The sequence below is a fragment of the Trichomycterus rosablanca genome, chromosome 6 (assembly GCF_030014385.1).
Source record: "Trichomycterus rosablanca isolate fTriRos1 chromosome 6, fTriRos1.hap1, whole genome shotgun sequence".
NCBI lineage: Eukaryota > Metazoa > Chordata > Actinopteri > Siluriformes > Trichomycteridae > Trichomycterus > Trichomycterus rosablanca.
The window spans coordinates 18,581,618-18,605,467 of record NC_085993.1 but is presented as its reverse complement, the minus strand read 5'-3'; the positions used below and the strand labels follow the sequence as shown (position 1 = coordinate 18,605,467).

General features: G+C 40.9%; 2 protein-coding genes across 2 annotated transcripts in view; both read right to left on the bottom strand.

Annotated features, from left to right (window-relative positions):
• gnai2b (guanine nucleotide binding protein (G protein), alpha inhibiting activity polypeptide 2b) overlaps positions 1-5,854 on the bottom strand; it is a 109,084-nt gene extending 103,230 nt beyond the window's left edge. The window contains exon 1 of the mRNA XM_062997529.1: positions 5,265-5,854. Within this exon, the coding sequence (XP_062853599.1) occupies positions 5,265-5,382 (118 nt within the window). The 5' untranslated portion in view covers positions 5,383-5,854. The remainder of the gene's footprint in view (positions 1-5,264) is intronic.
• Positions 5,855-10,673: 4,819 nt separating this feature from the next.
• slc38a3b (solute carrier family 38 member 3b) overlaps positions 10,674-23,850 on the bottom strand; it is a 58,705-nt gene continuing 45,528 nt past the window's right edge. The window contains exons 15-17 of the mRNA XM_062997519.1: positions 19,698-19,842; positions 16,120-16,223; positions 10,674-15,886 (exon numbers count right to left, since the gene is read on the bottom strand). Coding sequence (XP_062853589.1) covers positions 15,782-15,886; positions 16,120-16,223; positions 19,698-19,842 — 354 coding nt within the window. The 3' untranslated portion in view covers positions 10,674-15,781. The remainder of the gene's footprint in view (positions 15,887-16,119; positions 16,224-19,697; positions 19,843-23,850) is intronic.

The following is a 23,850-nucleotide window of genomic DNA, read 5'->3' as shown; positions in this document are numbered from 1 at the left end:
GCATTGCTGCTTAGTGGAATTGATTCACTTGATGGCTTACTGCAGTCACTCACACCGTCCTGAAACTACACTTGCAATTACACCTCACCACAGGCAAGAAACCACCCAAAGTTAAAATAAGAGTGCTCTGCAGTATAATTGCACATGTTTCGTTTGGGTGGTATGGCAGTGTGGAATATGCAGATCATGGTCATATGTGAAGATCCTGCTGAACTTTACAGATCTATAAAGTACAAATCATATCTGAAGATCACTCCTACCTGCGGGTCAATAAATAACCAGAGGGTTTTTAGCTTTTACCATGCAGTTAGCACTAATTTACACAGCCTCCACAGGTGCGTGAAGGAGAAATACCAATAACATATACCATTAAAAAACTGAAGCGCTGGCTTTTTCATTCGGGCTAATGCTCAGCTTGGGTGCGGCACTTAATTGTGGAACACTGGAACCACTTATTTCTGATGTGGGAGGGTTTTTCATTTATTTACTGCTGTGTGGCTAAAGCTTAGTGGTCTCAAGTACTGTAGCATAGTCTGTGGTCATGACATAATGACAAGGTATGAAAAATAGCACAGAAGGAGAGGATGGAAAAGCAAGCAGTTGCTCGGGTTGAAGAGTACATGGCACAGCTGGCTAAAAATAAAGATCTGAAGTCATAAAAAGAAATAATTAACAGAGGTTTGTGTAGGGGATATTCCAGAAGGCATTCAAGGAGACTGCATTACAGGTCTAAGCACACAGTAAGTGTTCGTGAAATGTGAGGGCGATACGACCTGTAACGGTCGTTTATTTTTTATTTTTTACAAACAGCGCATACTGAAGCATGGCACAGACGAGACCAGTTTCTGCTGCGCACACAATAGATTTGAGGTTTGGTTTTCCTGTCACATGCATCCTGCATGGGTGCATGTTTGAAAGTCAGAGGAAGGGAGGAGTGCTGCTCTTTCATGCAGTACTACTTCTCAATGTGTTTAAAGGCAACATGGGAGGCCTCATTAGTTACAGTTTGACTGATGTTTTGTGTACTGATGTCCACTTAAACACTATTAAACCGTAAGGCTGTGCTCATGTTTAGCTTGTAGGCTTTGCTCATTTTAACAGTAGGCCAGCTGTACATAGCAAGTCTTAACTGTCTTTAGAAAAACTAAATATATAAACTATATAAACATATAAAAAATATGGTTAGATATAAGATCACTTCAAAATCACAATATACTGACACATTTTAAAGTATCTAAGGTCTTGTCAGGTAACATAAGGTAATAGCTAAGGCCCTACCTAATTCACAGCCATGAAAATTGCATCACCAGGAGGGAAATGAGCCATTTCCTGTGTAATATGCAATATAGCTAGATGTAATATGCTAGATTTGCCGGCTCGGGAGCAACTCTGCGTTCGCTCGGCGATCAAAACTCGGCTCTCGATCGCTAAGTGTGAACTATCCAACAACTCGATCCGACCGGCTCGCCAAGCGCTCGGCGACCGGATCGAGTTTTCAAGCATGTCAGATGTCGATATTGGTATCGGTATCGGCAAGTACAAAAATACATGTACTTGTACTCGGTTGGGAAAAAATGGTATTGATGCATCCCTAGTTTGATGTATGCGTTTTGTCGAGTGCACTTTGTGCCTTTGAGGGTTCCATAATCAATGGAAAAGTGTGCTTCTCTACACACATGATCATCTCTGTGCAGTCTGTGCTGCGCTTCAAAAACAAGCCAGTAAAGTATTATGCTCCCGATAGTTAGTCTATGTACAGTTTATTTCTTTCTTTATAAACTAGGCAAACTCTAAAGACGCTCGGTTACATTGGCAATCGGTCGGTTAGACAACATATCCAAGATGTCGAAGTCTAAAGCAGCTAAAAACACTAGTCAGGTAACCTGGTTTGGAAAACTGCCAACCGATTATGTGGACGCAGATGGGGGGGGGTGTCAAAACACGGACATCATTCAATTTATGAGTATTATTTAATGACTGTTGTAAAATGTGGCACTTTTCTTTAAAAATCCATGAAATCTTACGTTCATTCAATTTTATATTCAATTGTACCAATAAATTAAGTATATACCATTGCAAAGTGTCTCTTTTTTGTGTTTAACTCACAAACTGAATTGTATATGTACACAATACTTTTCCATATGTTGAAGATACTGTCAGATATCATTATTTATATCTTTATATATTCTGTGCAATGCTGTTAGCGCCACTGTTTAACCAACTGTTTACCATAATTAAAGTCTATAATAAATATTCTGGGATAATAAATACTTCTGCAATTGGTATTTTTTATTTGTTCCATTTGATAAGTGAGCCTTACACATTTAGCTGTGAATTAGGTGTAAACAAGAAATGAGGATCTACGGGCAGTGTCAAAAGCTCCTGCCCTTGCTGCCATTTCATATATTGGCTATGTTCAAGATCACTGTTCAACTCGAACAGGCATCCATAGACATTTGCTTGTGAAGCGTGAGGGAATATAAAAAGCTATTAGCAGTAAGACTAGCAGCAGGAGACACATTTTGATGATGAAAGGTAGCAGAAAGATAATTGGGTGATTTACAGATTTCTGTCAACACTACCAATATTCTACACAGCACGTCAATCTGTGAATCATATACATTTTCCTGAAAGGTACAAATTACCAGTAAAGTGCCATTGTATTCGACACCTTTTTTTTTGGTGGCACACTTTTTGTGACTACATGGCAGTGTGATGATACCGTAGCTGGGCAATTTAAATTACTAAGATCAAATCTTATCTGCATTTCAAGCCCTAATTAGTTTGATTTCATAATGACTAATTCATATTTAAATAAATCCAATCATTTTGAAGATCGCCCCGACAACAGCACTGGGTAGACTTATTTACCCTTGAGTGTGTACATGTAATATTTGTATTATGCTACTGTTTTGTACTGCTCCTAAACACTCCTTTACTTAACTTTTATCTTACATAACACTGACAAACATGCACACATTTTTGCAGTTTTGTGCTGCAGTTTGTTGTGGTATTAAATTGTTATATTAACCACAATCATTCATATAAGCACAGTCAGAATGTACAATCCCTGTACAGTATCAATAAAACATTGAGATCAAAGTGACCTTTATATCGCAAACATTCCCTTGTTGACTATTTGCCCATGCAAAAAACACCAAACAAAACCCACATGGAGCCGGCATGGGTTGTCCCACAAAAATTCATGAATGGGACCAACAGTGAGCTGACAATGGGCAGCACATACATAGACAAACACACAGAAACCCATAACGGGCGGGTAATTGCATAACCATCCAATGATAATTTATGGGTTATCACCAAGAAGCACAAGACCAAGAGAAAAACCAACACTGAGATCATATTCCAGTTAGCAAATTGTTATGGACCCCTGCTCTAAGCCAAAGTGGGCCTGTACAGGTCCAGTAAAGACTACAGTTTTCTTGAATTAGTGTATATACCTGGGTTTGAATCTCAGCAGTGCTATCAGCCAGCTGTGCATCTACACACACATGATTTGCTATGGCTGAGGCCCGCAATGGATTAGCACCCTGCCCAGGGAAGACTTGACTTTCACCCAGTGTCTACCGTTGGAACAGGGCTTGCCGTGACCCTGACCAAGATAAAGCTGTTGATGAAACATCTGAGACCATATTCTAGTTATCTACAAATTATTATGGACCCCTGCTTTAAGCCAAAGGGGGCTTGTACAGGTCCAGTGCAGAGTACAGTTTTCTTAAATTAGTGTGTGATTACCCAGGTTCGAATCTCAACAGTGCTATCAGCTGGGTGTGTATCTAGACAGACATGATTTGCTATGTCTGAGGGGAAAGAGTGGCTGAAGACCTGAGATGGATTGCCACCCTGTCCAGGGTAGACTTGACTTTCGCCCAGTGTTTAGCAGTGGAACAGGGCTTGCTGTGACCCTGACCAAGATAAAGCTGTTGATGAAACATTTGAGATCATATTCCAATTAGCAAATAGCTATGGACCCCTGCGCTAAGCCAAAGTGAGCTTGCATAGATCCACTGCAGACTATGGTTTTCTTGAATTAGTGTGTGAATACCGGGTTCGAACACACACATGATTTGCTATGGTTGAAGCCCTGCAATGGATTGGCACCCTGTCCGGGTTGGTTTGACTTTCGCCCAGTGTTTACCGGTGGAACAGGGCTTGCTGTGACCCTGACCAGGACAAAACGACTGATGAAACATTTGAGATCATATTCTGGTTAGCAAATTGTTATGGACCCCTGCTCTGAACCAGACCCACTGCAGACTATAATTTTCTTTAATTAGTGTGTGAATACCCGGGTTCGAATCTTAACAGTGCTATCAGCTGGGTGTGCATCTAGACAGACATGATTTGATATGTCTGAGGGGGGAGAGTGGCTGAAGACCTGAGACGGATTGCCACCCTGTCCAGGGAAGACTTGACTTTCGCCCAGTGTCTACCATTGGAACAGGGCTTGCCATGACCCCGACCAAGATAAAGCTATTGATGAAACAATTGAGATCATATTCCAGTTAGCAAATTATTATGGACCCCTGCTTTAAGCCAAAGTGGGCCTGTATAGGTCCACTGCACACTATTGTTTTCCTGAATTAGTGCATGAACACCCGGGTTCGAATCTCAGCAGTGCTATCAGCCGGGTGTGCATCTACACAAACATGATTTGCTATGTCTGAGGGGGGAGAGTGGCTGAAGCTCTGCAATAGCTTGGCACCCTGTAAAGTGTCTACCAGTGGAACAGGGCTTGCCGCGACCCTGACCAAGATAAAGCTGTTGATGAAAGATTTGAGATCATAATCCAGTTTGCAAATTGTTATGGATCCCTGCTTCAAGCCAAAGTGGGCCTGTATAGGTCCACTGCAGACTATAATTTTCTTGAATTAGTGGGTGAATACTCGGGTTCGAATCTCCGCAGTGCTATCAGCTGGGTGTGCATCTAGACAGACATGATTTGCTATGTCTGAGGGGGAAGAGTGGTTGAAGACCTGTGATGAATTGGCACCCTGTCCAGGGTAGATTTGACTTTCGCCCAGTGTCTACCGGTAGAATAGGGCTTGCAGCGACCCTGTATATAGTGTATGTATGTATATATAAATATATAATGTACAATACAATTTCTTTAATATCGCCCACACCTATTTTAACACGTATAATATAGTAAGACTAGATGTTTATTGCAAATTTAATATTACTAGTGTTTATTGCTCTAGCAGTCTCAGAAAGAAGAAGAAGCGACGCGTGCCAGGACTTACCTAGCAGCAGCAGCTTCACCTCCCTGGCTGCTTTCTCGCCATCTTCCCGCAGGTTTTTGTCGATCATTTTCGACCTCTCGGCGGCCGCCTTGTCCTCGGCGCTCACCGTACAGCCCATGGCTCCGAGAAAACTAGCAGCTCGGTGTTAAACTGCTCAATATTTAGCTCGAATTAAAAAAAAAAAACGACAACAACAAAGCAGCGCAGCAGCAGCAGCGGTGTGTCGAAACTCCGAGTGGAAGCTGGTTGGTAAAAGCGTGCGGCTACAGCGCGGTTATTCAGCCCTTCACAAAACGCAAAGTATGTCGCTAATTTAATGTTTCGCAAACGGGGAAATGGTTGTTAGAAGGCCTGAGACGCTCCAGCAACCGCTTGTCATGAGAAATCCACTCAGCAGCAGCAGCAGGCTGTGGAGTTAGAAGTTGAGCAGTAGTCGCGCGTGCAAGTGTGTTCAGTCAGCAATTACAGTTACATTCAGTCGCACGCGCAGCCTCTCAGTGGCTCGAGCAGCGAATCAAACGCCTCTGCGCACAGTGAGCAAGTTTAAGCGCAGAAAAACACTCAGGCGCAATTTTACCACCCACTGTTTTTTTTCACACTCGTTAAACGTCAGACATCACGGCGCATTTGTAACTCGACGGAAAAGCAAAAACTCAGACGTAACACTGAGTACTGCCACGCCCGTATCGCCTCTATCAACTTTATGCGCCAGTTCGCCAAATACTTGCAGCGCTCACTGACGCCCACTGCGCATGCGCTAAATCGCTTGGTTCTTAGTGAACGGTTAAAATATACAAAATATAGTTTTTGCTAAGTGGTACTAAGACAACATCAGACTGAATCTAAAAAAACATATTATATTACAAAAAGTACACACAAGCAGACTTTACAACTACATCATACAAAATTACAATATCCATGAGTAGTATTCAACTCAAATGTACAAAAAAATGTCGAGTGAATCATTGATGCCCTCGCATGTTCAACATTAGTAACTGCTATTTTCAAGCTGATTCAAGTTTGCACTTTAAATAAAGTGGTGTTTTAGCATGGCCTTCATACAGTGGTGTATAAAGTATAAAAGTACAAGTATCTTACCAGAAATTTATTTTGATCAAAAAAAAGTAATCTCTTAGAATATTACTTGAGTAAATGTATTTATTTATTAGGATTTATTAGGACACATCTTGGTTACATTCATGACAGGACAGCTTTACACAAGGTTCGTCAGTTCACGCAAGTTTAATGTCGAACAGTCATGAACAATTCTGTATCTCCAATTCCCCTCACTTGCATGTCTTTGGACTGTGGAAGGAAACCGGAGCTCCCGGAGGAAACCCATGCAGACACGGGGAGAACATGCAAACTCAACACAGAACGGACCCAGGACCTTCTTGCTGTGAGGTGACAGTGCTACCCACTCAGCCACCGTGCCGCCCTGTTACTTGAGTAAAGTCTTGAAATATCTGACGTTTAATATACTTAAGCATCAAAAGTAATTTTCTGATATTAAAGGTATTTAAGTACTAAAAGTAGAAGTACATGTAAATGCTGTAAATAAAAATGCAAGTGGTCAGAATTAAAAAAAATATGAAGATTGTTCTTTTAAGCCTGTAAACCACCTCAACAATGGAGCCGAGGTTACACCTACAGAAAAACAAGGTCTTCACAACATAAAAATGTATAGCACAAAACACATTTTCTTTCTTCCCTCTGAACATGATTTGTGCCAAATCATGATTACAATCACCTGTTGAAAATTACTTTTAATACTTAAGTACATTATACATCAGATACTTCAAGACTTTTACTCGAGTAAAATTCCAAGAGGTGACTTCCACTTTTATCAAAGTAAATTTCTGGTAAGATACTTGTACTTTTATACTTTATACACCACTGTATCAAAGTCAATTTCTGGTAAGATACTTATACTTTTATACTTTATACACCACTGTATCAAAGTACATTTCTGGTAAGATACTTGCACTTTTATACTTTATACACCACTGTATCAAAGTACATTTCTGGTAAGATACTTGTACTTTTATACTTTATACACCACTGTATCAAAGTACATTTCTGGTAAGATACTTGTACTTTTATACTTTATACACCACTGTATCAAAGTACATTTCTGGTAAGATACTTGTACTTTCATACTTTATACACCACTGTATCAAAGTAAATTTCTGGTAAGATACTTGTACTTTCATACTTTATACACCACTATATCAAGGTAAATTTCTGGTAAGATACTTGTACTTTCATACTTTATACACCACTGTATCAAGGTAAATTTCTGGTAAGATACTTGTACTTTCATACTTTATACACCACTGTATCAAAGTACATTTCTGGTAAGATACTTGTACTTTCATACTTTATACACCACTGTATCAAGGTAAATTTCTGGTAAGATACTTGTACTTTCATACTTTATACACCACTGTATCAAGGTAAATTTCTGGTAAGATACTTGTACTTTCATACTTTATACACCACTGTATCAAAGTAAATTTCTGGTAAGATACTTGTACTTTCATACTTTATACACCACTGTATCAAGGTAAATTTCTGGTAAGATACTTGTACTTTCATACTTTATACACCACTGTATCAAAGTAAATTTCTGGTAAGATACTTGTACTTTCATACTTTATACACCACTGTATCAAAGTACATTTCTGGTAAGATACTTGTACTTTCATACTTTATACACCACTGTATCAAAGTACATTTCTGGTAAGATACTTGTACTTTTATACTTTATACACCACTGTATCAAAGTACATTTCTGGTAAGATACTTGTACTTTCATACTTTATACACCACTGTATCAAAGTAAATTTCTGGTAAGATACTTGTACTTTCATACTTTATACACCACTATATCAAGGTAAATTTCTGGTAAGATACTTGTACTTTCATACTTTATACACCACTGTATCAAGGTAAATTTCTGGTAAGATACTTGTACTTTCATACTTTATACACCACTGTATCAAAGTACATTTCTGGTAAGATACTTGTACTTTCATACTTTATACACCACTGTATCAAGGTAAATTTCTGGTAAGATACTTGTACTTTCATACTTTATACACCACTGTATCAAGGTAAATTTCTGGTAAGATACTTGTACTTTCATACTTTATACACCACTGTATCAAAGTAAATTTCTGGTAAGATACTTGTACTTTCATACTTTATACACCACTGTATCAAGGTAAATTTCTGGTAAGATACTTGTACTTTCATACTTTATACACCACTGTATCAAAGTAAATTTCTGGTAAGATACTTGTACTTTCATACTTTATACACCACTGTATCAAAGTACATTTCTGGTAAGATACTTGTACTTTCATACTTTATACACCACTGTATCAAAGTACATTTCTGGTAAGATACTTGTACTTTTATACTTTATACACCACTGTATCAAAGTACATTTCTGGTAAGATACTTGTACTTTCATACTTTATACACCACTGTATCAAGGTAAATTTCTGGTAAGATACTTGTACTTTCATACTTTATACACCACTGTATCAAAGTAAATTTCTGGTAAGATACTTGTACTTTCATACTTTATACACCAGCATATCCAGGTAAATCTCTGGTAAGATACTTATACTTTTATACTTTATACACCACTGTATCAAAGTACATTTCTAGTAAGATATTTATACTTTTATACTTTATACACCACTATATCAAGGTAAATCTCTGGTAAGATACTTATACTTTTATACTTTATACACCACTGTATCAAAGTACATTTCTGATAAGATACTTATACATTTATACTTTATACACCACTATATCAAGGTAAATCTCTGGTAAGATACTTATACTTTTATACTTTATAAACCACTGCCTTCATACAAACACTTTATGCCCAAAAGTAAGTGGATGCCAGATCAATTGAAATACTTTACACAGGATTAAGGACAGCGTTTGTGAAAATTAAGGAAAATTAATGTTTCTGTTCAGTCAACAAAGTAGGTGAGGTAAGTCGAGATAAAGCAAGCGCTAAAAATCCTGCTCAAACCCAGCCTTGCTGAACCACATTTCATCACCAAATTTTACAGTGATTGCAGAGACTGTAGCTTGTAGGTCAGGTGTTGTGCCAGGCTGAAAACTAAACTTATAAAAGAAGAGGACCTTATTGTACTGTAGTTCTCCAGTACAATCTTTACAGTGTTCTGCAAACCTTGTCCTGGTTCTTCTTTCCTTTTAATTGATAAAAAGCTTTTTTCTAGCTTTGCATGACTTCATTTTAGCCCCTAGGAATCTGTTTCAAATCGTCCTCACCATGCACTTTCACCCAGAGACTGTTTGCCACTGTTTTTTTGTAGATAACTTTGTCATTCTATGCATACTGAGTGACATTTGAATGAGTTGGCAGCCACCCAATCAGTGGAGACTCTGCTTTTTTGTAGCTTTGCTGTCCCCAATGTCTCATTGTAATGAATCAAAATTTTAAGGAAGGAAGCAACATGATGATCATTGTTTCTCTTTGCCAGTAAAGCCAGAATTGAAGCACTTCTTGCTGAAAACGTTCCTTTCCACTGTTTTGGCAGTCAATAGTTATTTTTGATTCCAGTTACTTTTTAGGTAATATTAGCAACATTTTTGTTACTCAGCTGTTACTACTGCCAAAAGTTATTATATAAGTGATTATACTTTTCCTCATTAAATACAGTTTGGTTCAGTGCATTTTAATCAGTATGTATGCAGAACAAGGTGTTTCTGTGTTGGAATTCAACAGACACTGGAATGGAAATGCTGCCATACATGTAGAGATGCTGATTTAACAGTCATTGGCTCTGTAGTAGTTTTAGAGTAAATGACACAGTGTGTCTTTGCTTTATTGGTAGAGAATACAAGCCATGTACCACTAAATTCTGCCTTTAGTATTGTGTATTGTAATTGAATTATTGACCATATATCTTTTTTCACTGCTTTCATGTAATTTAATTTAATTAATAAATTATCTATTTATTTATTTAATTTTTTCATGAAAGAGTACACTGTGATGGAGAGGGCATAAAATCCTCACACATCTAGAGGGTAATCCAAGGCTTTTCTTTTTGCTCTTTTTATGGGGGCAAAACATTATAGACCATGGGTCACTAAATCTGTGCATCACAGAGACGAGGGATAATGGAGATCAGTGCATAACTCTTTGTACACAATACGGTTTCCTGTAAAAAAAAAAAAAGGTAAAAAATAAGTTTGCCAAAATTTGGCAGCTGCACATGTAAAAAGGAAGTGTGTTAGGTATGGCCCTCCTCTGTCAAGGTTATGGTCTGCAGCAGTGGAGGAGAAAAACAACTGAATTATTGAATATGATTATTGAATATGTTATTAATAAATAAATAAATAAATACAAAGCAACAGGTATTAAAACAACTATCATTTTTATTGTCAAACTAAAATCACTTTTGCTATTTACACTATACAAACTAAATATGGAAAACAGGTATGACAGGTCAACACAAACAGTATGTACATTATTTATGTATGTGACGTGTGGACACAATCTGGTAAACAATTATTTATAACTGAACATAAAGAACAATGTAGTATTTGTGTAGTGGGGTAGTTTGACACAACAAATGTTGAATAATAAAAACGTATTAGCAGAAACATAGGCTTAGTATAGTACATTTTCACTGATTACTAACTAATTTTTTAAAAGTCAGTATTTAAGTTATTGATTTAATGCACTGCATAATAACATTATGTAATAAAAGTAAAAAAAAAAAATCACTGAGCAGTTAATCCTTTTGTTGATAAAGGCCACTCATTACTCAAGTTAACAATTCAATTTTCTCATGATTTAACTAAGGCAACATTATTTAATAAAATAATTAGTGAACTACCAAAGCATAAACAATGTAAACCAATTCTAATTTGTTCTTGTTTGTAATACCCATAATAAATATCATAATAATCATCCTCATCATCATTTTTAGCCCACTTAAAAATCAGATTTTTTTAGAAACGTACACGAGAACATGAAAGACATTAGATTTGAGACATTAAAAGATTTCAAATGCAAACATGAACATGCAAATAACTGTGAACTTCAACTGTGAACACTACTATAAAAAGCAAAACTTTATAAAAAATATAACGACTGTTTCATAAAAGATTGAAAATTATACATTTTGAAAAAAAATTGAAAGCTGCTTTTGAAAGCTGCTGAAAAGGATTATTTATATCATGTGAATCTAACATTATGCTAGAATAATTTAGAAGAATGTATTGAATGTAAAGACCACAGTATGTGCAGTTTTGTATGTAAAAGTTACATGATTTATTGTCATTTCTTAAGAAAAAACCCAATTTAATAGAGCCTCTTGTAAGCTGTAGTGAAGTAACAAACATTGTAATATGAAGAGTATAAATTAAAATCAATTAACTATTTAAAATAAAGTATCAATCATATATTCTTTCTAAATATTAAAGTAGTTTAAATAAAAAGAAAACAATACTTACACTTTGGCGCATAATAACTGTTCTAATGGTAAAGTGTTGTGATGAAGGTGTTTGTTAGAAACCTTTGCTTTTATTGGATGTTTGTATTGAAAAACTTGTAATAGTTTTGAGCAGTTGCACTGTCTAAAAAGGAGAAAGTGTTAAAACTTGTTCTACTTATGATTTAAATGATTTAATAACATAATATTCCAGTTCTATTTTTATATTTTTCTCAATTTAATTTTATTTTTATTAACCATTTAATCCTGGTTTAGGTCCCAGTGGGTCCAGTTCCACCAAGAATCACCGGGTGCAAGGCAGGAAAACCCTGGACAGAGCACCATAATAATGCAAGTTGGTTTATACCTCATTCTTGTTAGAATAATAAGCTGTGTTTGTAGGGACAGATGTAATAACTGAAAGCTGTGTTTGTAGGAATAGATGTAATCACTGAAAGCTGTGTTTGTAAGAACAGATATCATTACTGAAATCATCTTGTGTTCTGAGAATATGTTATTAGGGGCTCAGGTGGCACAGCTAATCTACTTGGTTACATCGAATCTGGTATTCCTGCCTTGTGCCTAGTGTTTACCGGTGAAACCAAATCCACCAAGACTCTGACCAAGATAAAGCAGTTAATGAAAATAAAATGGGTGAAAAACTTTTACAGCTGAATAACAGTTGAACGACAGTACATTTGAATAAAAAAGATGAAGGTTGAGAGAATTTTCCAAACAAAAATGTCCAATAAATGAGTGTTGCTTAAAAGCAAACAAACAACAACATAATTCATGAATCCTTCACTTCTAAGTTGTTATTATATTCATGTTTATAGCCAGAGATAATCTAAGCAAAAAAGGCCACATGGAATCAATCTTTACAATGTCCCAAATGGATATTCAATGATATATCTAAACTGTATCCTAAAGAAATGTATTGTTCTTAGTGTATATACTTTTAAGGAAGACATTCATTGGCTTATTTTCAAACTTTTTGTCTTCCCAATTTTTATTGCCAATTTCCACTCAATAACTGGGTCGGCCACTAATTCCAGAAAGTTGTTTTCTAAGACATGTCCAAAAAGAGCCCAAAATTAATGTCAGATAAGCCGGCGCTTTATGGTTTATCAGAGCGGTAGGTTTTTAGCTGTTCATCATACATAAAGGTATGTAGGAAAAAGTATAAGTGCATTTTTTGTGAGGTATTCTAAACGACTACTGTAGGTAAAAAAAAAGCTTAGCATGGCTTAATGTAGTTATTCTACATGCTATAAATAGTTTAAAATATTATTGACCATAACTACTGAGTAACTGCACTCAATAAGCTAGTATGCTGTTAATGATTTCATAAAGAGACGCTTAACACAGAACCCAATCATTTCTATATAATGGTATTCTTTTTATAGTAAATAATGATTATAATAAAAAACAGTTGAATATTTTCTTTGTTGTGAAAGGTATGTTAAATAGTGTTATACTTGCTATAAAATATGCAATCACCAATAAATGTAGCTGGAAGTTTGTTTTAGTCTCTTAACTTGTTGTCCCAAACGTTAATGGTTTTAAACATACAATCAATGGATAACAGGAGAAATTTTTTTGTTGCACCAATCGGACCCTTATTTAGATTTATAATCATATAAATATGTGTGGTTCCTCTAGCTCTTACAGTTCGGTTCCCATTAATTAGTTCATAAATGTCAAGATAGAATCTAACCTGGAGGTAAAATATAAATATATGATGATAAGAACTGGATTTTTATGGACTTCTATTTGAAAACTAGGACTCTAGTATAATCATCTGTTTAGACATGTATTTCAACCTGTGACCCGTCTCTAGGTAGATTATCTCTGGTATGGCTTTACGGCTGCTATTCACAGATTTAGTCATTAAGTATTTTAATAAATATGTTATAAATGACTGATATTGTTTGAATACTGAATACGGTGTTCTGATAAATACATGACACATTTGTGTGCTTTAAAATGTCATCTAGTGATTTTGAAAAATCATACATTGTAATAAATACTTCTTATTTGTATGTGAACAGTGTCAGTCCTGGTTGTGCACTTTGCAGATACAGAGGAAACATTAATACCTCTTTCAGAAATACTTCAAGTTGCAATGTGATATATTAGACACAACTTGAGCCCTACAGGATTATTTCTGTAACAGCAGCTAATATGGGTTTATACAGGGTGAGTCAAAATGATGTTAACACTAATGGATCTATTTCCTGCAAAATGTGTGTCCTGGCTTTAAATGGTTCTGTTGCTCCCTGGTTTTTGTGTGTTGAACATGATGGTGAACAGGTTGAGACTGTCCTGTAAATCATCTTACATATATGAAGTATGTTTTGTGAATAAATGGTTTCCGCCATTTAAATGTTAACATCATTTTGACTCACCCTGTATACACATATTCATTATTGCATCCGTTGCTTTAATGTTTACTTAGAAAAGACTTGAGATCTGGACAGTAGCATTTGAGTATGCTAAAGCTGCAGGGTATACTGCATGTAACTTTGAATTTGTCCACGATCCCCTTAATTTACTTCTTTCTACTGAACCTTACTTATGATTTAAACAAATGGAAATTGCATTGTTATGCTCCTACTGTACCATGTATAACACCATATACCAGGATATGGCTGTTTTCTATTAATCTAGTTGTATATAAACTGTAAAAAGCTGAAGATCTTTGGGCTGGATGCAGAAGAGTGTTTCACTCAGACAGTTAACAATATCAAATATAATTTCTGAATTATCAGAGGCTGATGCCACATTTTGTAAAAGCTTATGCCAAGTTCACACCACACGACTTTCCAAGTCGTCAGGTCGCTGTGCAGTTCACACTACACAACTGGATCTCTTGTAATCAGGAGCCTTTCAAGTCGGTGTGGCTTTCACACTACACGACTGATCGGCGATAGAGAGTCACACACTACACGATCTACCATCAGGAGGCATTTCAGACGAGTCTATCTGGTCTCCCAAACTACGTTTTGTCACAAAAACACAAGCGAGAAGTAACGAAAGGTTTCATGATACTACGTCCAAAAATGCATGTCAACAAGTAGTGAGCGATCAAAGTTTGTGTGCTGATGTGCAGCATAAAATCAAGGAGAAAAAATAAATGAATCTGAGTGAATTTGGCTACGCGAACAGCAGGGATTGTTCTATAGTGAGTTGAAGGTTAATAAATATTTTTTGCAATGCAACGTTGGTGTTATGTTTTGTAGAGAACGTCAGAAATAGGTCAGAAATACTGTAAAACTTCTGATATAAACTATATTACGCCCCTGTCCCACCTTTTTACAACTCCTCCCTTGCGTTTCCCCTCACCCCGTATCTTGCGTTCTCATTGGCTGTTCGACATAGCACTCATTGCCAGTTGTGAGACTCGGATCCAGATATTTGACATGCTAGATATCGCATCGCCGAGTCGCCGAGTGCTCGGTGAGTTCGAGTTGTTGAGTAGTTCACACATAGCAAGAGCCGAGTTTCGATCGCCGAGCAAACGCCAAGTTGCTCCCGAGCCGGCAAATCTAGCGCCGACCAGTCAGCGAGCGAAAACAGGGCAAAAATTTTGTAGTGTGAACTAGGCATTAGTAAACTCCAGGTTAGGAGCTATGGCAAAGTTTTGTTTCTAAAGCAGCAATTCAATGTACCTGACTAGGTAAAAACATTTCTAATAACAACATCTAACTGTATTTCTTTAAATAGTATTCTGTATTCTCATCCTCTACAGCAATTCCAAAGCAAGTATTTAAAAACTCTCACCCGGTCAACGGTTAGATACTATATTCAGTTTAGATTAGAGCTCTGTTGATCACCTGCTTCAAGCCGAAACAGAGAAGAAACTTGGGCTTGGTGTGGGAACCACTGCCCTATACTATACTAAAAAACAACAAAAATATACAAAATGCCCTAACTGAGCCTGACATTTACTCCTGCCTGTTACACACCCATTACATGCTCACACGCACACACATACTGTACAAATGCACTTTGATCTGAGACTGTCCTCTAGTGGCCCCCAACAGAACCACCAGTCCCTGTTGTCCAGTCGATGATGATAAAACTCAAACTCATGATCATAAACAGCACACCAAGACCAGCAAAACAGATTGCCTGAGAGAGAAAGAAAGAATATTTTGAGACATTTGGCTGAGAGAAAATTCGTTTTGTCAGGCAAACTTCCTATCGTTATATAACCAGTACAATAAATCAACCAGTCTGCCTTTAATCGCTCTAGATTATGATCTTGAATCTAACACAGTAATAAGGATCCATTAAAAATCGCCAAACAAAATGTTGGAATCACATGCTCTTAAAATTGATATCTAAAAGAGAAACATACTCACCAGGATTTTGGGGGTTGAGCACATTGGCTCATCATCTCTGGGGACGATGCGGATGTAAAAGACAGCAGGGAAGATGAAGATGAGGCAGGGCGCAGATGTAGCACCTGAAGGAAGAGCGAAGCAGGATGTCTTTTTATTTATTAATTTAAGCTTCTCTTATATAATTACACAGGTATCGAGAGCGACAGCCCTAGCATGTTAGATGCCTCAGGCAAAACTCACTCAGACACCCACACCACCACAGTAACCTGATGTTGGCTATGAAGGCCTGACCATTAATGGTTCAATTTGAATTCACGTTTAGTGAGGGTTGAGGTAAGGGTCACTTAAGATCCTTCACATCATCAAACCCTGTCTTTGTTGACCTATCTTTGCGCACATTATGGTCTACTTTGGTCTATTTGTTTTAAAACTATGCTGGGATAGTTTTGGCCCTGTGATGGACTGGCATCCTGTCTAGAATGTGTTACTGCATTGTGCCCAGTGTAATCTTAGACTAAGATGTAAAAATATAAACTACCATTGCTCGCAAAACGTGAACTTATCTGACCATAGCATGTTTCTATTGTCATTCAGTCCATTAGAGATGTGCTTAGCCATAAAATAATCGACTGTGTCAAAATAAATATTCAGATTGCATTACTTAATGCATCGGTGGACTGTGTTAAGTGACAACGTTTGAGCACATGTGACTATATTTATCACAATATGTGAAAAAGCAAAGAACCTACATTACCGGCAATATTGAATTGAGAAATGCTCCTGCTCTTGCTCTTACTTCTTGCAAAGACTGAGCCTTTGATGCTTTCTCCTTTATAATCAATCATGACACCTAAATTCACCTGCCTATTGTGGAATGTTTTTGAAATGGTGTAACTTGAATACAGTGAACGCTTTACTTACGAATTTAATTGGTAAAGGGCTGTTCTTAAGTCAAAATGTTCATTAGTTAAACCTATTTTTCCCATAAGAAATCATGTAAATAGAATTAATCTGTGCCAGACCTCCCAAACCTCCCCCTTACCTAACCTCTCTAATGTCTTAAATGGTCTTTTTGGTTATAAATACAAGTATATTTTCCATTAAATCTTAAATTATAGTATATTATATAGACATTCCTGTAATAAACAATAATAAACAACAATACACAGTAGTACTGTACTGTACATAAAAAAAACACACATCACATTTCAGTACAGTACATGTGCTGTACCATACACCATAATAAATTTCCTTTTTTTTTTATAAAATGTAAACTTCCTTGCACTTGTCTTTTCTACTCGAAATTGGACATTTTGTCGATTTCGCCATTCCAAACATAAAGGCAAGATCAGTCATTCAAACGGCACGCATATATTTCTCGATACTTTCCTTCTTTTTTCCAATAGTAATAGATTTTTTTCATTTTCTCACCACTATGCTTTCTCGGCACCTTCTTTGGGGCCATTTTAATATAAAATGTTACAAAATATAAAGAAAACACCGGAAAAACATCGTCTGCTGTCCGAATGTTCGCTCACTGTATATATATATATATATATACGTGTATATATACTGTATATATACAGTATATATATATACAGGGGTTGGACAAAATAACTGAAACACCTGTCATTTTAGTGTGGGAGGTTTCATGGCTAAATTGGACCAGTCTGGTGGCCAATCTTCATTAATTGCACATTGCACCAGTAAGAGCAGAGTGTGAAGGTTCAATTAGCAGGGTAAGAGCACAGTTTTGCTCAAAATATTGCAATGCACACAACATTATGGGTGACATACCAGAGTTCAAAAGAGGACAAATTGTTGGTGCACGTCTTGCTGGCGCATCTGTGACCAAGACAGCAAGTCTTTGTGATGTATCAAGAGCCACGGTATCCAGGGTAATGTCAGCATACCACCAAGAAGGACAAACCACATCCAACAGGATTAACTGTGGACGCAAGAGGAAGCTGTCTGAAAGGGATGTTCGCGTGCTAACCCGGATTGTATCCAAAAAACATAAAACCACGGCTGCCCAAATCACGGCAGAATTAAATGTGCACCTCAACTCTCCTGTTTCCACCAGAACTGTCCGTCGGGAGCTCCACAGGGTCAATATACACGGCCGGGCTGCTATAGCCAAACCTTTGGTCACTCGTGCCAATGCCAAACGTCGGTTTCAATGGTGCAAGGAGCGCAAATCTTGGGCTGTGGACAATGTGAAACATGTATTGTTCTCTGATGAGTCCACCTTTACTGTTTTCCCCACATCCGGGAGAGTTACGGTGTGGAGAAGCCCCAAAGAAGCGTACCACCCAGACTGTTGCATGCCCAGAGTGAAGCATGGGGGTGGATCAGTGATGGTTTGGGCTGCCATATCATGGCATTCCCTTGGCCCAATACTTGTGCTAGATGGGCGCGTCACTGCCAAGGACTACCGAACCATTCTGGAGGACCATGTGCATCCAATGGCGGTGCCGTGTATCAGGATGACAATGCACCAATACACACAGCAAGACTGGTGAAAGATTGGTTTGATGAACATGAAAGTGAAGTTGAACATCTCCCATGGCCTGCACAGTCACCAGATTTAAATATTATTGAGCCACTTTGGGGTGTTTTGGAGAAGCGAGTCAGGAAACGTTTTCCCCCACCAGCATCACGTAGTGACCTGGCCACTATCCTGCAAGAAGAATGGCTTAAAATCCCTCTGACCACTGTGCAGGACTTGTATATGTCATTTCCAAGACGAATTGACGCTGTATTGGCCGCAAAAGGAGGCCCTACACCATACTAATAAATTATTGTGGTCTAAAACCAGGTGTTTCAGTTATTTTGTCCAACCCCTGTATATATAGAGAGAGAGAGAGAGAGAGAGAGAGAGAGAGAGAGAGAGAGAGAGAGAGACAGTCGGAGTCAACTTGTTCGTGATGTCACAAATAAAAAATCTAGGTCACATTTAACAAGCGTGCAGGCCACCCCCTGTGCCATCTGCTTTCTATGTATAAATGCTCTCAATCCTTTTGGGGGCAGCACTGTGGCTCAGTGGGTAGCACTGTCGCCTCACAGCAAGAAGGTCCTGGGTTTGATCCCCAGGTGGGTTGGTCCAGGTCCTTTCTGTGTGGAGTTTGCATGTTCTCCCTGTGTCTGTGTGGGTTTCCTCCGGGAGCTCCGGTTTTCTCCCACAGTCCAAAAACATGCAAGTGAGGTGAATTAGAGATACAAAATTGTCCATGACTGTGTTTGACATTAAACTTGTGAACTGATGAATCTTGTGTAATGAGTAACTACTGTTCTGTCATGAATGTAACCAAAGTGTAAAACATGATGTTGAAATCATAATAAATAAATACATAAACAATCATTTTGTCCCTTTTTTAAATAGAAATATGTATGGGTGGGGAGAAAACATCTATGATTTGCTGCAATGTGAGTGTAAAGTCAAGGCACCAATCTGTCCTTATTTGTTCTGTGGTCCTGTAAAGTATTTTAAGCTACACTGAAGCTGTGTAATTATACAGCTTACTCGTATCAGACATGGACTTAGCTGATTTCACGGATAGAATTGATACTGTCTGTGTCGTAATTGGATAACTCACCTATGATGCCAAAGATGCCAAGGATGTTTGGAGCAAAGATGACAAGGATATTGATTAAGGTGAGGAGAATGACGGCGATGGCAATGTGACGGAGCCAGCTGAATATCTTATCAGGGAAAACCATTTGCTGGATGGCCCTGCGCACCTGGTGTGTGAAAAAAAGAAAAAGAAAGCATTTCAATGAAATAAGGCAAAAAATTACTAGACTAGAAAAAAACTAGACATTAGTCAGCATACAAGAGTAAGCCACTCTAACTGCCGCTTTTCAAGGTCTCTTATTTGACACATAACGGAACCTTAACACAACACACGAAAATAAGTGTTAGGATTCCGCCGGCGCTTACCTTTTATTTTCGGGGTTCCCAGCGTTTTGTTTTTATTCCGGGTTGCATTTTGTTTTTCTCTGTTTTCTTTAGTTTCCCCCGATTGCTTTTGTTCTTGGTGGGGTTTTGCGTTTGTTTCCCGTTTTTGCTCCCTTCTCCCCCTAGCGGCCTGGAGCGGTACTGTTTTCAGAGGTTGCTGCGGAAACCAGCCTATAGATCGCTGGAGGGCGGACTCCACACACACCTGCGCCTCATTCTCCATCTCATCAACTACTGCATTTAAACGCCGGCTTTTCCTTCACTCCTCGCCAGATTGTCTGCTCGCCATACGGTACACAGATGGCCGTTCGTCGTGCCTAAGAAACGTGAGTTTGCTTCTGTTACCTTCTTCTCCTAACGCATTTTGTTTCTCATCGCTTCCTAGACCTTCTCCCTGCTCCTGGTTCCGCCGCTCCTGGTTCTCCTGTGTTCCTGCGGCTTCCTGTTTTCTGGTCCCCCCCGTTCCTGGTCTTCCTGCGTTCCTGCCGTCCTTCTGCATCCATTCTCCACCTGTGCCCTGCACGCCGGCTCCACTACTCATCGTTCGTTCCCTGCATCCCGGTTCATCGCTCCTGGTCACCTGTCCGCCCTGCAGTTCCCCGGCGCTACCAGTACCGCTCCTGCCGCTCCCCTCTCGTTTCGGTTATCCTTTTGGTTGTTGTTTTGTCTTCATTTAATATTGTTTAATAAACGTTGGTTTTTACGTCTGGGGTTTGGTTGTTTGTGCACTCGCCTTTTGGGTCCCCCCCTCCTGGTTCTTGGTGGGCTACGACCCCACCATAACAGTACAATCTGGCCACAATGGAACCCACGGGTGCACAAACGGGTGAGGACCTGACCGTTGAGATGGTCCTGACCCGCCATAACCAGATGCTGGGGACACTCAGCCAGCAGCTCGCTGACTTGACCCAACAAGTAGCGCGTCTAGTACCTCCTAACACTGTACCTCCTGCTTCTTCCCAGGTTCCGGTCGTACCTTCGACGGGTCCCGTGGTTCCAGGGTCCTCCGTGGAAACACCTGTCCCCAACCCCGAGCCTTTCAGTGGAGACCTAGAGAGGTGCAGAGGGTTTTTGTTCCAATGTGAATCCGTTTTCCGTCAGCGTCCCACTACCTTTGCCACCGAGGCCAGTAAGGTGGCCTTTATTATTGGTCACCTGAGAGGCAGGGCCCTGACCTGGGCTGAAGCGGTACAGTCACAGACGGACCCTCGAGAGGGCTCGTTTGTTGATTTCCTCGCCCGGTTCAGAACAGTGTTTGACCACCCGGATTATTCGGGGAGTGCCTCTTCCCGACTATTTTCCCTGCGTCAAGGTTCCCGGTCCGTGGCGGAATACTCTATTGCGTTCTGGACCTTGGCCGCCGACTCCGGGTGGAACGACGAGGCCCTCCAGGAGGCCTTCCAGCGGGGCCTCATCGACTCCCTGAGGGATGAGTTGGCGGTAAGGGACGAGAGCCCCGACCTCCACTCCCTGGTAGCTCTGACCATCCGCCTGGATAACCGCCTCCGCGGCCGCCGCCATGAAAGGGCGGCCAGACCCGGTTCCGGGCTACCTTCCCCTTTGACCTGTTCGAGCCCCTCAGAGCCCTCAGGTGCCTCCAGTTTTGTCCCTAGACCCTTAGTACCAATGCCTGAACCCATGCAGTTGGGGCGTGCCCGGTTAACCCTCCAGGAGCGGGCTAACCGCTTCAGGGCCGGGCAATGCCTTTATTGTGGTCAGGCAGGCCATATTCTCCGGGCATGCCCTGTCCGGCCAAAAGAGGGTGCCCGTCAGTAGCCGTGGGGGTACTGGCGGGCGACTCTCAGCTATCCCTTCTCCCCCACCTATCCCATTCCTCCCGGCAACGCAACCTCCGTATGCAGGCAACCCTCTGCTGCCATGGCTGCTCGATCCCTCTCCAGGTCTTAGTGGACTCGGGTGCGGAGGACAACCTGTTAGACGAAGGGTTGGCTAGTCAGCTGGGGGGGACCCTGGAGCCCCTGGACCCTCCTATCACTGCGCGAGCCCTGGATGGGCGGATCATTGCCCGGGTGACCCACCGTACCGCGCCTTTGTCCCTGATCCTCTCAGGGAACCACCGGGAGACCCTCTCCTTCGTAGTTATCAAGGCTCCTCAGACCCCCCTAGTCCTGGGCTACCCCTGGTTGGCACGTCACAACCCCCACATCGACTGGGCTCGTGGACGAGTTGTGGGTTGGAGCGACTTTTGCCACGCCAACTGTCTGGTCTCCGCCATCCCTCAGCCGGGGGACGGGACAAGCACCACCCCCTCTGCAGCATCCCCTGACCTGTCCAAGGTGCCCCGGGAGTACCACTTCCTCCGCGAGGTGTTCAGCAAAGACCGGGCCCTGTCTCTACCTCCTCACCGACCCTACGATTGTGCCATCGACTTGCTGCCTGGTGCCCCACTGCCTACCAGTCGGCTCTTTAACCTCTCTCGTGCCGAGAGGAGCACGATGGAGAGCTACATCTCTGAGTCTCTAGTCGCCGGGATCATCCGCCCCTCATCATCTCCCTTAGGAGCTGGCTTCTTTTTTGTTGAAAAGAAGGATAAGACCCTGCGGCCATGCATCGACTACCGGGGCCTCAACCAGATCACGGTCAAGAACCGGTATCCCCTGCCTTTGATATCGTCGGCCTTTGAACCCCTGCACGGTGCTACCATCTTCACAAAGTTGGACCTGCGTAACGCGTATCACCTGGTGCGGATCCGAGAAGGCGACGAGTGGAAGACGGCGTTCAACACCCCGCTCGGCCACTTCGAGTACCTCGTGATGCCCTTCGGGCTTTGTAACGCCCCAGCAGTCTTCCAAGCCTTGGTCAAGGATGTGCTCAGGGACTTCCTCAACCGGTTCGTGTTCGTCTACCTTGATGACATCTTGATTTTTTCCAAGTCCCGGGAAGAACACTGAGCGCATGTCCGGAAAGTCCTCTCTCGGTTGTTAGAGAACAGATTGTTCGTCAAGGTCGAGAAGTGCGAGTTCCACGTCGGCTCTGTGGAGTTCCTCGGGGTCGTTCTGGAGAGCGGCCAGGTTAGAGCCGACCCCCACAAGATCCGAGCGGTCACAGAGTGGCCTACCCCAACCACTCGGAAGGAGCTCCAACGCTTCCTGGGTTTCGCTAACTTCTATCGACGATTCATCTGGAGCTACAGCCAAGTTGCAGCACCCCTCACTCGCCTCACCTCTACTAAGATTTCCTTCACCTGGCCCCGGGAGGCAGAGGAAGCTTTTCTCCGGCTCAAGACCTTATTCACTTCCGCCCCCATCCTCATCCAGGCCGACCCCGACAAGCAGTTCGTGGTGGAGGTAGATGCATCCGATACGGGGGTAGGGGCTGTGCTCTCCCAGCGGGCGAGTCCCGAGAACCCTCTGCACCCTTGTGCTTTTTTTTCACGTCGCCTTTCTCCTGCTGAGGCAAATTATGATGTCGGTGACCGTGAGCTGCTGGCGGTGAAACTGGCCTTGGAGGAGTGGAGGCACTGGCTGGAGGGGGCCGCTCAGCTCTTTGTCGTCTGGACGGACCACAAGAATTTGTCTTACGTCCAGACGGCAAAGAGGCTGAACGCCAGGCAAGCCAGACGGGCACTGTTCTTCGCCCGTTTTGACTTTACTTTGACCTACCGGCCTGGATCCCGGAACATCAAACCGGACGCCCTCTCTCGCCAGTTTGCCCCGAAGGAAGCCCTCACCTCTCCCGAGACTATCCTCCCGCCGAGTCGACTTGTTGGGCTCCTCACTTGGGACGTTCGCCGTCTGGTCACCGAAGCCCAGGCCCAGGAACCAGACCCC